The sequence below is a fragment of the Aulonocara stuartgranti genome (genome assembly GCF_965226115.1).
Source record: "Aulonocara stuartgranti genome assembly, chromosome: 3".
NCBI lineage: Eukaryota > Metazoa > Chordata > Actinopteri > Cichliformes > Cichlidae > Aulonocara > Aulonocara stuartgranti.
Window position 1 is genome coordinate 58,862,238 of NC_138941.1, and position 17,653 is coordinate 58,879,890.

At 37.4% G+C, this 17,653-nt stretch overlaps 2 protein-coding genes across 2 annotated transcripts in view; one reads left to right on the plus strand and one right to left on the minus strand.

Annotated features, from left to right (window-relative positions):
• The window catches only part of LOC309701829 (butyrophilin subfamily 3 member A2-like), a 329,790-nt gene that overhangs the window by 105,386 nt on the left and 206,751 nt on the right, over positions 1 to 17,653 (minus strand). The window lies entirely within an intron of this gene.
• On the plus strand, positions 770 to 14,330 carry LOC309703153 (Fc receptor-like protein 5; the record flags this gene model as incomplete). The annotated part of the gene is made up of 9 exons (XM_082527863.1): positions 770 to 832; positions 8,724 to 8,847; positions 9,055 to 9,099; positions 9,343 to 9,600; positions 9,685 to 9,945; positions 10,213 to 10,305; positions 10,417 to 10,464; positions 12,755 to 12,820; positions 14,224 to 14,330. 9 exons carry the CDS (start codon positions 770 to 772, stop codon positions 14,328 to 14,330), a joined length of 1,065 nt encoding a protein of 354 aa, XP_082383989.1.

Genomic DNA, 17,653 nt, shown 5'->3' on the forward strand with positions numbered 1-17,653 from the left:
ACCGTAGGTAAGACTGAGAACAATGATGCCTTATGCTCTGCATTCACCTAACATGTGATGAATGGTTGAGACTAATAAATTACTGATGAATCACTGGTTGCAACACCATTGGCAATCACGTTTTCTGATACCTGACATTGAGTCTTTCACTTCAAAATGGTTTTGCAGCTCTTTCCAGATGACTTTGTTTCTCCATGCTTTAGTTTCTTTTCAATCGTGGCATGATCATGTTGCTCTTTAACCTGCTTCTCTGGTTCTTTTTAAGTGATTTCTTGATTCAGTAAGAGTGGCAATATTCATGTCTGGGTATGACTAGTGAAGCTGAACTCACTGTTCCAAAAAAGTAACATTTAATAACAAACTTGTCTTACAACAGATATCAATGTTTCTTGGCATTAGTTCATGTGACATGAGTCTTTTGTAACATAACTGTATCATAGACACTAAAAATTCAAATATAAAACAAACAAAATGTTAAATTTATTTCATCCACTCATTCTTTTCTGCTCCTTGATTTCAGTGTTGCTGTTGGGTTGGAGTCGATCCTAGGAAAGGTATACCTTGGACAGGTCGCTAGTCTATCATGGGTCTGTAGCATGTCCTCAACTTGTGGAGGCATCATGGGATATTTGTGAACATACCCATGTAAACCACTGATCTCCGCCAACTCCGCCTTGAACAACACCCCAGGCCAAACCAGGACCAGGGTTTTGATAAATTGGATAAGTCTACCACAGCCCACTGTGTATGCCCTTGGCACCTTACCAGAATGCTGTATTTCCCTCCTGGACTGAGATCATCTCCATCAGTGGAGGTGGGCAGCTTCCTGCAAGTTGGAAGGACAACCCTTAGCCACTAAGGAGTAAAAGCAGATGAAATAGGGCTGATTCTTTAACATCTAGTGACCAGAAGGTTGGTGGTTTAATCCCTGGCGGCTCCAGTCTGCATGCCAAAGATCCTTGGGCAAGATGTTAACACCAAGTTGCTCTCTGATGCATCCATCAGAGTGTGAATGCTAAAAAAGCACTTAAGCATAGAAGAAAGTGCTTCTGTTAATGGATGAATAACGCATGCTGTATAAAGTGCTTTGAGTACTCTGGGAGAGTAGACTCAGAATCAGTTCATAGACAGAACATGCAGACCCCGTATAAAAAGCCATCAGCTGGCGCAAGAAATCATAATTACACAATGCAAATGAAATATAAAATTTGTAAACTGTAATCACTCCCAACCTTTTGTAAGATAAATCTCACTTTAAATTATCAATCATAACTTGAAATTAAAAGTTGCTGTTTATCAACTGATGGCATATGGTTTTTATGTTTTTTTATACTGTTCAGAATTTTCTTCTGTACTTTATCTTAAACTTTACAGAGGGAGCAAGAGAGACAGATACATGAAAGAAAAGCTTTGAAAAACATGCTCAGGTATGAGTGAGACTGAAAACATGGAAGTAACTCAGAATTATCCGGTTTTGTTTATCCTCTATTATTTGTCAGTTCAAACCAATTGTTGATCAAGTCAAGTCAAGTCAACTTTATTTGTCAATTCTGCCACATGTACAGGACATACAGAGAATAGAAATTTCGTTACTCTCAAACCCTAGTGATTAAAAAATGCAAATAAAATAATTAAAAAGTAAAAATTTAAATAAATACAATACAATTTTACGTATAACAAAAAAAAAAAAAAAAAAGCTATGCAATATACAATATTCAAGTAAGGAGGCATAGTAGTGCAAATAGGCAAATAAATAAATTCAAATAAATCACATTACACCTTTGCAGAAAATTTTATGATTAAGCCTAATAAAAGTTAATATAAATTAAATATCAACTGCACACGTGGTGTACTGATCTACTGATGTTCAAAAATCAGAATCAGAATCGGCAAGGAAAATAATTTAAGTGACGTTGCTCACTGACAATGTGGCCAGATACAGCATTAAAGTGGAGTCAATGAATCTTAACTATATATATTCAGTACCTGTAAGTATTTGAGCTAAAGTGTAGAAAAGGGTGATCTTAATGCTTAGATTTATTTATTTCATCCAAAAAATCATACATTTTTAGCTTAGCTCAAAAAACGAATCCAACAAATCCACCCAGTGAAATTGTGACTTAGTCATAACAAACATTATCACTGATGTTACTGTAGTTACCTGTCTCTGTAGCTTTCCAACATACGATGAATGTGAACTGTCCTTTAGACTCATAGCCATGTGTGACACTAAACTGTGATTAAAAATATTTTAATAGTAAATATTACGCAACATTAAAAACTTTGTCAAGTAGTTTTGCAACAAAGGTGAGTGTTTTATTAAGCAAAAATGTGGCATCCAACTGATTTAATCAGCCTGTTGTCACAGCAGAACCAGGAACCATCGCAGAGATCCCCTCAGCGGGTCCCTACCAACCCATAGCAGAAAATCATTAATTGACTCACAACAGACGCTCCGAAAACTAATGTTTAAATTCAAAAACACATTGGTGTGTGATATGCTGAAAAGCAAATAGTTTAGTTTCTTTTTGTTCTGCACTTCCTTTATACCTTACAGTGAGCAGCGGTTTATCCAGCTTGTACTTGAACAAGCTGTACAGTACATTTTCAGATCAGGTTTGGTGTGCATGTCTATAAATTGATATAGCTCGTGTGCATGCATTTAGCTACAGATGCAAGCCATGTGGTTCTTAGCATATGTGAAGTTCGAATACTATCAAAAGAACATGTCTGTTATTTAGATGTTGAACTTAACTTAAAAGTGTATGAATGCTGTTACAAGAAAAGAGCTGCACTGACTTTCAAAAACACTCACTGTGGTTAACTCCTAATCTTAAAGTGTTTTGAAACTTTTCTGAAACAGACACACTAAGCTTGTGGTCAGCAGTCAAATATACCCGTGAAGCACGACTCTGTGCATGTCTGTAGCTGAAATATGGTTGATTAAAAAAATGGTGTCTTGTTTGCAGCCACGTCTACTCAATAAAGCCAAAGACTTTCTATATTTGTTTGGTCAGACTGTGTGAAATCAGATGACGGGAGCTCAGTGGGTGTTAGTGATGCTATGATAATGAAGGAAGTGAGGTGGTGCACAAATAGTGCTTATTTCTTTAACCCAGATGCCATCCAGAAGCTCAACCTGATCAGGAGATACTCCCTGATCTAAATTCTATTCTAGGCCCAAAACTAACAAAAAAGGAGAACTGCAATGTGTTTTCTCCCACTACACTTTCATTCATAAATGATCAAAAGTAGAAATGTTAAGTATTAATCCCTGACAACTATTGCTTTTGATAAAGTAAACATTTATACAACATAAAGCTTTTTTACTTACATGTATATGGTACTGATATATTCTGGCTGAGTACACACAGACCTCCGCAATGCTAAAGCTTTTTTTCTTTAGATGGTTTGGCGGTGACGGGTTATCTGGTAAAGATCACAGATCAGCTCTGCTACCATCTAATGGCTATTGTTGGTATTGCTATGCAAGGTGACCAGAAAAATAAAAAGTGCCACAGTATCTAGAGACTTACTAACTCTGGATAAAAAACTATGAAACTGTGAGTGTGTGTCTGTGGGCGTGTGGCAAAGTTTCTCTTGACGCTTTCATTTTCCAGCTCAAACTGTCCTCTACAGCAAAGATAAACCTTGAGGTATCACTGAAAGGAAAAAAACAATGTGCACTGTCCCCTTTTAGGATTTGGTAACAGGGCAGAGGTCATATCATACTAAATGCTTTTAATATATATTTAGATGAGTAATGCATGTTACTCATTTTACTAATGCTTGAAAATACTATTAAAACTACAAGTCAAAATATTTGGACATGCTTTCTCATATAATGGTTTTTCTTTATTTGTAATACTTTCAACATTGTAGATACAAAATAAAGACACTAAATATATTATTAATATATAAACATATTAGGCTAGATTTATGGAATTATGTAGCAAAAAATATATATACATAACTCTAAATATGTCATATAATATAGATTCCTCAAAGTAGTCACTGTTTGCTTTGTTGACTGCATTGCAAACCTTTGGCCTTCTCTCAATGAGCTTCATAACGTAGTCACCTGAAATACTTTTCACTTCACAGGTGTGTCAGGGATCATTTGTGGAATTTCTTGCTTTGGTTAGGACCACAAGTTGTGTTGTGCCGAAGTCAGGTTGGTAAACAGCTGACAGCCTTATTTGACAGCAGGTAGAATTCATATCATGGCACGAACCAATCAGCTAAGTAAAGAGAAATGACAGTCCATCATTACTTTAAGAACTGAAGGTCAGTCAGTGTGGAAAACTTCAAATGTGACCCCAAGTCGCACTTGACAGGAAGACCAAGAGTGACCTCTGCTGCTGGGGATAAAGTGGCCAGCTTAAAGTTAATAGCATCTCGGATTAGAGCCCAGACAAATGCCACACAGAGTTCCAGTAGCAGACACATCTCCACATCAGCTGTTGAGAGGATACTGTGTTAATCAGACCTTTATGGTCAAATTGCTGCTAAAAAACACTACTAAGGAAAGCAACAAGCAGAAGAGATTTGTTTGGGCTAAGAAATCTGCACTTTGGTCTGATGTGTCCAAATTTGAGAAGTTTGGTTTTACCTGTCTTTTTAAATGGACTGGTTACAGGACTTTTCTACTCTACATGACCTTTCAAAGCACGTTTTTCGTTGAGAGTCACTAACACACTGCATCACAGTATGTTACCGCATCTGCTCCAAGGCAGATAGAGCAAGGCTTCAGAGTGTATTCAAGGTAGCACAGGAGATCATCAGCTGCCCTCTCCCCTCCCTGATGGACATTTATTCCTCCTGTTGCTTCAGCAGAGCAGCAAACATCAAAGACAGCTCCCACCCTGGTTTTGACCTGTTCAACCCGCTTCCCTCAGGGAAGTGCTGCAGGTGTATCAGCACAAAGCACAAAGGCCCACAGACTGACAAATAAATTATTTTCAAAGGCCATAACCACCCTGAACTCACACATGCACTGACGACTAGTGATGGGAATAACGGCATTACATATAACGGCGTTGCTTTTTCAGTAACGAGTAATCTAACTAATTACTATTCCTATCGTTACAACGCCGTTACAGTTACTAACAAAAAAATGCGGTCCGTTACTATTTTTCAACAAACAGACGGTTGAAGCTGTGTTCAGCTTACCGCATCTTATATCAGTTGCATGGAGGTAGCTGACTACGTAAGTAATTTGGACGCTACAGCTTTAAGCAGCTGTGTGCTCTCCCGCGGACGATCACTGTCCAGCACAACACCTGGAGCTAAAGGGACTAAACAATCGCATGAGTGCTGCTGTTTGACTGAGGAAGAATAAAGTAGTCGTGGTAATCCAATCACATGACCACTTAAAGACAAAGCAACAAGGTGATATATACCAGTTTTTAAATTGTGTTGATAGGCCACGTAAAACCAGAGTCATGATAAACAATATATACGCGGCGTTTTTTCCTCAATAGTTTCGTCACGTTTACTGTCTAAGGACAGCGCTAGCAAACACTCTCTGCTTATGAGAGAGAGAAAGAAAAACAGGGCAAGTTTTAGGAGTGAGGGCGAGAGAGAGAGAGAGAGAAAGACAGCAGAAAATGAGACAGAGCGAGTTTTGACATGTGAGAGATTTGTGACGTTTAGCATGTTTGGAGTGTGTAGTTAGTGTGTAGTGTTGTGGATAGTTTTGAGTTGTGTGTCAGAACAATGAGGCGATTGCTGTCTCCAAGTATAAAACAGGCGTGATACACCTGCTGCTGTCAGACCTGCAGGTATCAGGCTGTGATGTTCTCCTTTATAGTGGACAGAAATTATGTTTTTGGAGTGGCACAAATAATTTGTGTGGCATCTTATTGAATGCAGAACAGCTGATTGTTCTGTAAATAGTTTGAAATGGTTATTTTTTAAAAATCAAGGTAAAAGGTAAATGGGTGCAAATAACTGTGTTGTTTGTAAAACTTGTGCATAGGATTTTAAAACTGACAATTTAGATTTTCATTTAAACATGTTTTGTGGTTGTTACAGTAAAAAATATAACTTTTTCGACTCTGATTTTATGTTTTTTGTCTGATTTTAGATCAATTGTGTTAATATAGTATGTAAAAAATGAAAACATCACTATAAATTCAGACATGTGAGGTTGTGCTGAAAAGGATGATACCAAACAAGGCAAAGTAAATAGTTTTTAAAGGTAAAATGTGGAGGGAAAATCAAAAGTAGTTAAAAATGGCCAATTATACTCTGGACCCCAGAGGGTTAAACGTTTTTTTAAAGTAACTCAATTGTTACTTTTCAAGTATTAATTACTTTTAGAATATTGTAACTCAGTTACTATTTTTGAAGAGGTAACTAGTAACTATAATTAATTACTTTTTCAAAGTAACTTGCCCAACACTGCTGAGGACACAGTTTGAAAGTTAATTGTCTGCTTTCCAAGGACTTTCCTCTATACACAGACTACACAACTACTATCACCACCACTGTGCAATATTTAACTTTCTGGACCAAAGAGTCCTGCATTTTGGGTCATATATATATATATATATATATATATATATATATATATATATATATATATGCAAAGCTAGATATATGGAATTATGTAGCAAAGAAAAAAATACATAATTCTAAATATGCCTTATAACATAGACTCCTCAAAGTAGTCACTGTTTGCTTTGCACTGCAAACCCTTGGCCTTCTCTCAATGAGCTTCACGATGTAGTCCAAGTGTTGGTTGTTAAGCTTATCGTGGGAATGCTTTACAACCATTCAGAGATGAACTTACACACTTGCTTTAATTCTCTGGGATAGAGATGCTCAGAGGTGGTTTTGTGATATTTAATCGATTGGATCACATTTTTATTTCTCCCTGATATCCGATCCAGTAACTTAGGTCAAGATCAGACTGATAGCAATACTGTATATTGGATCAGTCAATTTCTAGTAGCTACCATCACGGTCTTGCAGAGAATCACATCAACCACTATTCCTTAAATATTTAGGTGATGAATTATTAGTTGAAGGTGTGGGAAACGGGGAGACCAGGAAGGCAACTCAATAGAAATGAGCCTCCCAAATCATTTGTGCAAGATGACCCCAAATCAGTTGACAGTCACTCGGTGAGGCAATGGCCTTTTTAATTATTTTGTTGTTATTTTATACTTTTTAAAATTAAGCTAAAAAAGAGGTGCTCAAATGAGGAAGAAAAAACGAGAACAGAATATTTAGGACTGCCAGGACCTTCAGTTTACGCAGTGTTGTCTTTGACTGTTGTTTATGATGCTGAACACAAGGCCCAGAAGATGAAGTCATGTCGAGTAATTTGTGATTTTCTGAAGGTATTTGTACACTGTTATGACCTACATGTTGAAAATATGTGCTTATACTCTAATGGGTGTGTAATATATCTAGAAGCTGGTCCACTGAAATAAGTCAGGTGCAGTGGTTAATGTGTTTTTCTTGTTTGTTTCAAGCTTATATACTTGATATTTGACTTTCTTTTAGAAATATAAATATTCAGCTTTAGGCATGATAATAAAGTGACTCGTCCTATGACCTTCCCCATGTTGATAATCCAAAGCTAGAATGATGCTATTGATTGAGACAGAGAGAGAGAGAGGGAGAGAGAGAGGCAGACTGAGGCTCAAAGATCATTGTAACTGATAAATAACATAAGTGGGGATTCAAAATTCAATTCATGAGTCAAATAATATTTTTATCATATCTTTATTCTGTCTTTATTTACTGATTCCTTTGATATTACTCAAAGGTCACTAGGTGGCGCATGGCGCTAAGGAGAAATGGAAACCCCCTTAGATGCAAGTCAAGCTGTAAACAAGCTCATGTCATATTCATCTTTCTTTTAAAATACTGGCAACATAACCCTCATAAAGGCACCATCCAGATCACTGTGTTTCATGTACAAAATCCTTATCATCTCTCACAGAAATCCTTAAAGCAGTCCAGTCATATTTACCTTTTAAAACTGATGATAACATCATAGCATCATTAAAGTGTCTCTGCTAATGTTAGGATATTTTCAATGGGCTAATGTTAGTGCTGAAACAATTGGGTCAAATGTAAACGTAGCCATAATAGAGCTTTGCTCTGAATATTAACACCTACTCTTTAGGGGAATGTCGGAGGCATAAACCTGTATGCACATGTAAATATAACTCTGGTAACTCTGGCAACACTGTAGATCACAACTGATTTAATTCAGTGCTATGAATCCAGAATAAAAAAGTGAATGTGAAATGACTACATGTTGTGCTGAAGGCAGCACTAGTGTGACTTTCTGGTTATAAATGGAATTACTGAGGTTTAACCCATATAACAGCAGCTTTGAAACTATTTAGAGTTGTTTCAAGTCTGTTTTTGTGTCTGATGCAAAACATCACTGAGTTCAGTGTTTGTCTCTGTGTCAGACTGTGAGAACACAGCTCTGTTGTTGACTCTGGTGTCCCACCAGTTTAATATCTATACAACTACACGGTGCAAAATATTTATTTAGTCAGTGCTTTCTTATTGGTGAGGATTTCCAATGACTTAAAGCAACTTGAGCTTTCCTATAGTGCTACATGAAAAGCTTTTAGTATTACTGTGACTGACTAAGCCATCACTGGTATAATGTAAGTATAACAAAGGTGAATGTTAAAAAGCTACAAATAGATTTGAAAACGTCAGTCTGTGTTCTCTTTCACCTACCACAGCAACAGCTCTGCTTCTCTATTTACAATCTTTACATAGTTGTTTTACAAAGGTCATACAGGAAGCATCTATTGGTTGGTCTCCGGCAAGACATCATGGAGGTCAGAGCTCTGTGCATCAGACTGTGTAAGTACTGTCTCAGTTTATACATGAAAATTAAACTACAAAGAGTTCCTTAAGTTTAACAATGTTGTTAAAAGGCTGTGGTTATTTAAAGCTTTCATGTAGCAGAAACCTTTGGTGACACCTTAGAAACGTAATAAGGAATAGCAACTGTAACTCTAAGAGATGGCATGTTTGACATCTTTTGGTAACATTTTTTTCTCTTTTCAGTGATAATTGTGCTGATCCTGCAGTGTGCACATGATCAGAAAGTTGGTGGGTAATATCTGTGTACTTGTTATCATTTTGCTATAAGTGGAAAATATGATTTATTTAAACACAAAAAAGAACATTTTAGTCAATCACCACCTCTGCTGGGTTTAGTCACATTTTATTGCATATTTTATTGGCTATCATAGTTTTCATTTTGGGTTTTTTATTGTAAAACTAAAACCCAGGAGTTTGTTAATTTATTAATAAACTGAATCCATTTTTGTTCTTTTGGTCATTTTTTCTCAGATGCAGTTTCTCTTCGTATTGTTCCAAACAAATCCCAGTTTTTTGAATATGAGTCAGCCAGCTTTTACTGTGGGGAGATCTCTCATGGACATGTGTTATATAAGATGACAGAGGAAGCAAAGCAATGCAACAAAACCAGTAAGAAAACAACAGTTTCAGAGTGTATGATTAATCCTCTTCATGCACGTGACAGTGGAGAATACTGGTGTGGGACAGCAGGAGGGAAGAGAAGCAACAATATCTACATTAATGTCACTGGTATGATTGAATGAAGGCAGCAATATTTTGTCACAAACAAACACAAGTTCAATATTTTATAAATTTAACTCACTTGCTGTTCAGCTGGTTCTGTTATCCTGGAGAGTCCTGCTGTTCCTGTGATGGAGGGAGATGCTGTGACTCTACGCTGCAGAAACAAGATCCTTTCCTCCAGCATCGCAGCTGATTTCTATAAATATGGGCGTCACATAGGGAGCAGCGCAAGAGGAAACTTGACCATCACCAGAGTTTCCAAGTCTGATGAAGGACTTTACAAATGTAAGATCTCAGGAGGTGGAGAATCCCCAGAAAGCTGGCTGTCTGTCTCTGCGCCATGTCTCACAGGTGAGAAACAGCAATTTTCCAAAAATATTTATACATATGTGTGAAACAAATATTTTAAGATGCTATTTTCTTCCTGAAAAAAACTTTAAGCACAGCTTTTGAGTCTGTTTTTCCTTTGTTTCTGTTCTATTGTTGTAACTGAGGTTTCCTTTAACCTCAGTTATTTAAGAATGTTATTTGAATCTTCTAGAGAACTTGACTGCAAGATTGTTAACATTTTAAACAATGTGCAAGTGTGAAGAAGTTAATTACCATTTCACTGTACAGCTTCCACACCCTGGATAATTGCTACTATTTTACTGACCACTCTGATTATTGTGGTGATGGGACTCTATCTCTTCCGCAAAGATTGGTACAGAGGTAAAAAAAAAAATAAATCAAATAAATTTCTAATGTTTCTTGAGTTTCTTTAAGTTCTGTTGTTGCAGTAATTTTTCCTTTTTTTCCCCTTTTTTTGCTACTGGTCAATGGCATATGGTTCAGGCCCAACTGAAGATCAAACAGGACAGAACACAAACAGTAAGAAATCTACTATTAGGGGGCACTAGCCAGTCCAAAGACATGCAGCTTGTGGGGATAGGTTAATTGGATAATTCAAATTGCCACTAGGTGTGAATGTGCCAGTGAATGTGAGTGTGAATGGTTGTCTGTCCCTGTGTGTTAGCCCTGCGACAGGCTGGCGACCTGTCCAGGTTGTACCCCGCCTTTCGCCCTATGACAGCTGGGATTGGCTCCAGCGCCCCCCGCGACCCTGAAAAGGATAAGCGGAAGCGAATGGATGGATGGATGGATGGATGGATAACCAGCCTCCATTTATTAGGATCACATAAAAAGTCTGTGAAGATACTCAGTCATCCAGGTCATCATAGTCTAAGAAGCTTGGAAAGAAAAGCTTTCCGTTTTCCAAGGTGTAAAAATGGGTGTAGGTCACAATCAGCCAAGGTTTCAGGTGAGCTCATTGTGAAACATAGCCCCACCCTATCATGTGATTTCCTGAGGTCAGATGTCTTTAAACACTATGCAAGTGTGAAGAAGTTAAAGAAGTTAAAGACAAAACTCCTAAACAGAAACTTAACAATGTGGTGTATGCTGTACAGTGCAGTGAGGAATGCCCAGACCTCTACATTGGAGAGACCAAACAGCCACTTCACAAGCGCATGGCACAACAAAGAAGAGCCACCTCCACAGGACAAGACTCAGCAGTCCATCTGCATCTTAAGGATAAAGGACACTCTTTTTGAGGATGCCAATGTTCACATTTTGGACAGAGAGGACAGATGGTTTGAAAGAGGAGTGAAAGAAGCCATCTATGTCCAATGTGAGCGACCATCTTTGAACAGAGGCGGGGGTTTACGACACCAACTCTCTGCCATCTATAATCCAGTTTTGAGATCCCTTCCCAGACGCCTTAACGCCCACTCACATCCTGGGCCATCTGATCTCAGGAGTTCGCATGATAAGGTGGGGCCAGGTTTCACAACGAGCTCACTCGAAACCCTGGATGATTGTGAAGCTTCTTCAGATCATGACAGATTCAGATTGTGACCTACACCTATTTTCACACCTTGGCTCATGTGACTAGGTTGAAGATCATTAGGGGGTCCTTTGGCCCTCTTGGGGGAAACCCCCACAGGGCTTAAATCTGGGACTCTCCACCATTTTACCTTAGAACTGAAGAAACTACTTCAAGCAACTTAAAGAAGTCCAGACGCTTTTCTTTCTAAGCCCCTTAGATCACATAAAAAGCTATTAAAACCCAACCTAAGTTTTGGGGGATTTTTAGACCTTTAAGAAATACTGTGGAATCTGATGGTACACGTTTTTATTATTAATGATCAGATAGGCATCACTTTTTAACAAGGCATGTTTGAATGTTCACTTCCTGGACTTACACCTCAGATAAAGTATCTTATATGAAGGTCATGTGTTTGCTGATAAAAGTGAGAATGGTTGTGCTTGTTTTATAACCCGAGGCATGCCTTCAGCCTCCATTAGAACTAATGTAAATTAGAAATATTTTTTTAGATTATATACATGAAACTCATTACTTAAAAAGCCCTCAAGTTAAAAAACAAACAAAACAAAAACACAAAAACATGAACTTATTTCATTTCATTTTGCATAAATGGACTATGGTTTTTATTTATTTACTTATTTTAATAACTGTGAAGGAGAAATACACCCTTTTCTATTCCATTTGTTTTTAAAGTACCAAATCACAGCAATAGTCACCCGAGGTACTTTATATTTGTAATGTAAAGACCTAAAGTAATACACCGGAAACTCAACAAATTTAATAATAATAATAATAATGGATACTTTATTGATCCCCATGGGGAAATTACTTGTTTTTCTCTGCATTTGACCCATTCACTCAGTGAAGCAGTGGGCAGCCCACTAAGCAGGCGCCCGGGGAGCAGTGTGTAGGGACGGTACCTTGCTCAGGGGTACCTCAGGGTAGCCGTTAAGTGGATTCGAACCGCCGACCTTCCGATCATGGGGAGACCACTTTACCTACTGAGCTATCCCTGCCCCCTAAGTGATTAAATTTCACTTTTTTGTGAATCTCTAAATCAAGTACAGTGTGTAGTATTTAGTATTGAGTGTTTAGTCGTGTGTTTAGGAATCGTACATAGGTTACAGCTAGCTTGTGCTTTTCCTGTTAGCAGTGAGGTTATGTTTCCTAATTTGGAATATCAGAAAACATGACATTAGTTCTGTTAAATACAAGAAAAGGCAGACATGGGTCGTCATCACGAATTTTACTATGGTTATCTGCTCCCTCACTCCCACTGTTTGTCTCCATCAGATGAAGCTGAATTGTGTCCTAATCCAGTTTATGATTCTTTGGGCCAGGGTGGCACTCAACCTCTTGGTAAGATTCATTGTGATATTACAGTATATTTCTGTTTGGGTAATAATGTGACAGAAACGCAATAAGTCATAACATTTAGTAAAATCTGCTGTCTCCCCTGGAAAAACCTAAGTCATCAGTAACACTCATCTTTCAACCCTTCATTATCTTCATAGCTGCTTTAATTTCTTCCTTACTAATCCGCTGTACTTGCTGATTCACTAACTCTCCTTGATCCCCCCCCCCCCCCTCGCTCATGCTCTCTCATTTGCTAACCCCTTCTATTGAATTCTTACCTACACTTATTCATTCCGCCATTAAGTCTCATCGTCTTCTTTCGTCTGTCCACCAAACACGTTCTTGACCCTGACAGAACATGGATCAGCACAGTCATTTTCATAATTTCACAAAACCATCCTTCTAACAAAAACGTTTACTTCCAAACACTGCAAATACATTACTATTTTGATGCTATCATAGTATTTCTACCACACCGTGGTGGCATCTGCTATTTTTTGTGCTGTTGTCTGCTGGAGTGGTGGAATGGCAGAGAGGGACATGGGGAAACTCAACAAACCGGTCAGAAGGGCCAGCTCTGTCCTGGACTGTCCGCTGAAGTTTATTGAGCAGGTTGGGGAGTAAAGGATGTTGTCTAAGCTGACATCCATCATGGACAACACCTCCCACCCCCTGCATGAAACTGTACGAGCACTGAGCAGCTCGTTCAGCAGTAGACTTTTACACCCACAGTGTAGGAAGGAGCGCTACCGCAGGTCATTATTACCAGCAGCTGTCAGACTGTATAACACAGCTTAACATTCTTTTGGTCAGCTTACTCATCAGCTGTTTAATTATTCTCTATACACTGTATATTTCATCCCCCTCCCCCCCCCACACACACACACACCACCCCCTCACACACACACACACACACACACTCTCTCTCGTGTACATAGCCCTGTACATATTTTATTTGTTTGTGTTTCAGTTGCTTTTGTATATAGGACTACCTTGTGTCTTTTTTCTATTTTTTCTTTATTCCTTTCACTGTAACAGTAACTGTAACACCCAAATTTTCATTCGTAGGATAATAAAGGTTTATTCTATTCTAGTCTATCAATAGTATCACATTGTTGCTGGTTTTGCTACATAGGTATTGTTACATGTCTTGCCTCTGTTGATTACCACATCATATACATTTCAGTTTGACATTATTCAGCTAAAATCCAAAACTGTTATTTGAATTCCCTTAATAATGTTATAATTAATTATGTTGTAATTACATTGTTCTCCCTGTTTATTGCATCTATTATCACAATTTGAACAATGTTATTTCAGAGATATGATGAAAAGTGTTGCTGATAACTGTTTGAATTACATACAAATTTGTTAACCAACAAATTCAATTCTATCTCTCTTCAAAGCAGAAACAGTGAAATCTGCTGTTCCATACAAACCTTCACAAGATATCTACCAACCTGTGGCAGAGGAACCTTTCTATTCTACAATTAAAAAACATGCCCATCACTGAGTGAGACTGAAAACAAGGAAGTAACTTAGAAACATCCCTTATTGTTTATTGTGTATCATTTTGCAGTCAGTTAAAATCTGTGTATTGTGTATTCGTAAGTGCTTACTGTATTACAGGTCTCTGTATAATGATACGTAAAGAATTCACAATGATTAGAAATGTGAAAACAAATTTACTTCAGATTTGGTGTCAATTCACAAATGAAATTGAATTAAATTGAGTTCCAAATGTTACAGGTGATCGCATTAGATAATAATAATAATCATCTGGACTTTATTTGTTTTGAGCTTTCTTTCTCAGTTACAAATGAGGCCCAGTGGAGTAAAGGCATAAAAAAGAAATAGTCATGTTTCCAACCTTGTTAGCATGGTCCAACTATAAACATGGTTATGGATAAAATAATTCATGTATTGCTAATGATATATTTCACAAATCAGCTATTAATGTCATTATAACTTAATATAATGAATGAAGTACTATGATTTTATTCTGTGTGGATTTTTGTGCCCCCTGCATCCAAGTACTGTGTGTGTAGGTGTGTGTCTGTGTACTTCATGAGGACATAGCATTTGGTCTTCACAAAACAAAACCCTCCATCCTCATAATTTTGAAGTCATTTTTGAGGTTCAAGGCTCCCTTCGTTGACTTTCTGTCAATTTTAGGAAACACTTTTTAAAGATTTAATTAATTAATTTTATGATCATGATTCTGAATGGACTGACACCGCTGCATCAGTCTGACAATATTCATGGTCACACTCTTATAAGGTCATCCAATGAAATGATCCTAAATAATCCAAGAACTAGACTTAGAAAAAACTGACATTAAAAACTGAGGTGGCCACTTCATGTTAGAACTGCCCAAACTGATTCTACAGTACTTTTAACTGTTTATTCTTTAGTCTTTGATTCAAGCTAAAGCGGCCTCATGGTGCAGAGATAGTCTCTCACTAAGAGAACCAAGGTTGCACCGTAACCGTAAGATCTCGTAATGTTTTTTCTTCTCATCATTATTATTATTTCTTTACTTGTTCAACATAGGTGTTATCCATGGACATGTAGTGTTTTATTTTATTTTCGTTTAATCATTAAATAAAGGAATTGAAAAATAAACAGGATCTTCTTTGTTTCAGATACAGTTTCTTTTTATATCATTCCAAACAGATTACAGTTCTTTGAATACAGTAACAGTAACATTTTATTGTGAAGGGGTCCTTTATTGTGCATAAAATGGAAAACAGACTGCTGCAGCAAAATTAATACGTCAACACCAGCAGGATCATCCTGCATCATTAAAAATATTTGTACAATTGACAGTGGAGTGTACTGAGACTGAAGGAGGAAAAAGAAGCAACATTATCAACAACTCTGCCACTTGGACCTTTGCAGAAAGAACATTATTTTATGATTAACCCTAATAAAAGTTAATATTAATTAAATACCAAATGCAGACTTGATGTACTGAACTACTGATGTTCAAAGTGACTTTGCTCACTGAGAGTATGGCCAGATACCGCTGGTTTAAGAGCAGCATTAATGTACAGTCAGTTAGTCTTAACTATATATATTCAGTATCTGTGAATATTTCAGATACAGTGTAGAAGTGGATGATCTGATTGTTTACATTTATTTATTTCATCCAAAAAATTATAATTTTTTAGCTTAGTTCAAAAAACGAATCCAACAAATCCATCTGCTGAAATTGTGACTTAGTCATAACTATAGTGAACAGCAAACATCATCACTGAATTTACTGTAGTTACCCGTCTCTGTGTCTTTTTAACACAAGACGAATGTGGACTGTCCTCTAGATCCATAACTAGACTTTAGGCCTGTGTGACACTAAACTGTGATTAAAACCTATTATAACAGTGTCATTGATATTAAGCAATATTATAAACATTAGAAACAAAGGCAAATAAGTGTATTATTAAGTAAAAATAAAGTATTAGGTAAACTGATTTAATTCCACCTGTTGTCATAGCAGAACCAGGAACCATCACAGAATTACCCACAGCTTGTGTATTTCCTACTATGCCCAAGCTTGAACAAGCTGTACAGTACATTTTCAGATCAGGTTTAGTGTGCATGTCTATAAATTGATATAGCTCGTGTGTATTCAGTTAGGTACAAGTGCAAGCCAGACCCATGTGGTTTTTAGTATATATAAAGTTTGAATACTAACAAAAGCACAAGTTTGTTATTTAGATGTTGACCTTTATTGATGGAACTTGTTCCACCTGCTTTGTTTTTTTACAAGTGTATAATTGCTGTTACAAGAAAAGAGCTGCATTAGCTCTCAAAGGCAGTTACTGTGGTCAACCCCTAATCTTAAGGTGTTTTTAAACTGTTTTTTTTTTCCGAAACAGATACACCAAGTTTGTGGTCAGCAGTCAAATATACCTGTGAAGCACGACTCTGTGGATGTCTGTAACTGTGGTTGAAGTGAAAAAGTGGTGTGTTGTTTACGGCTGTGGCTACATCTATTCAATAAAGCCAAATAAAATAAGAAGCCTTTCTATATTTGTTTGGACAGATTGTATGAAAACAGAAGACATGAGCTGAGTGGGTGTTAGTGATGTTATAATACAGAAGACAAGTGAGGTGGTGCACAAATGGTGGTTATTTTTTGTGCAGAATATAAAATCTGATTTGAAGCAGAGTGTTTACATCTTAAGGATGAATGCTGACTTCTGTTTCCTACAAAGACACACACACACACACACACATATCACTGATCACATCACATGCTCATAGAGACACACACATCAGATGTTCTCTGTTGCAGACACACATGACACATGTTCGCATGTGAGTGTTTTATCTGTTGCATGATTATTGAGATGTTTGTGTGACCACAGAGTTAATAAAAGGCTGTAGGGGAGGCTGGCTCTTGGGAGTTGTCTGGGATCAGGTGAGGAGCTTGCAGCTCCAAGACCCTGGTCCTATCAGCTCCCCTTGCAAGTTAAAATGGATGGAGCTCTGTCTTGCTTTGTTCATGGGAATAAGTCTAAACCAGCGGGGCCTGCGAAACACAGACCTAACAGCCAGCATTCGGCTGACTCTCTCCCACTACACTTTCATTCAGAATTTAGTCTATCAGAAGTAGCAACAACAACATGAACACCACACAGAGCTCCGCAATGCTAAAGCTTTTTTTTTTTTAGATGTTTTGGTGGTGACGGGTAATCTGTTAAAGATCACAGATCAGTAGTTGAGAAAAAACCTTTGCTCTGCTCCCATCTAATGGTTGTTGTTGGTATTGCCATCAAGGTGACCAGAAAAGTTATAAAATGGCATCTATAGTCTTATTAAATCTGCATA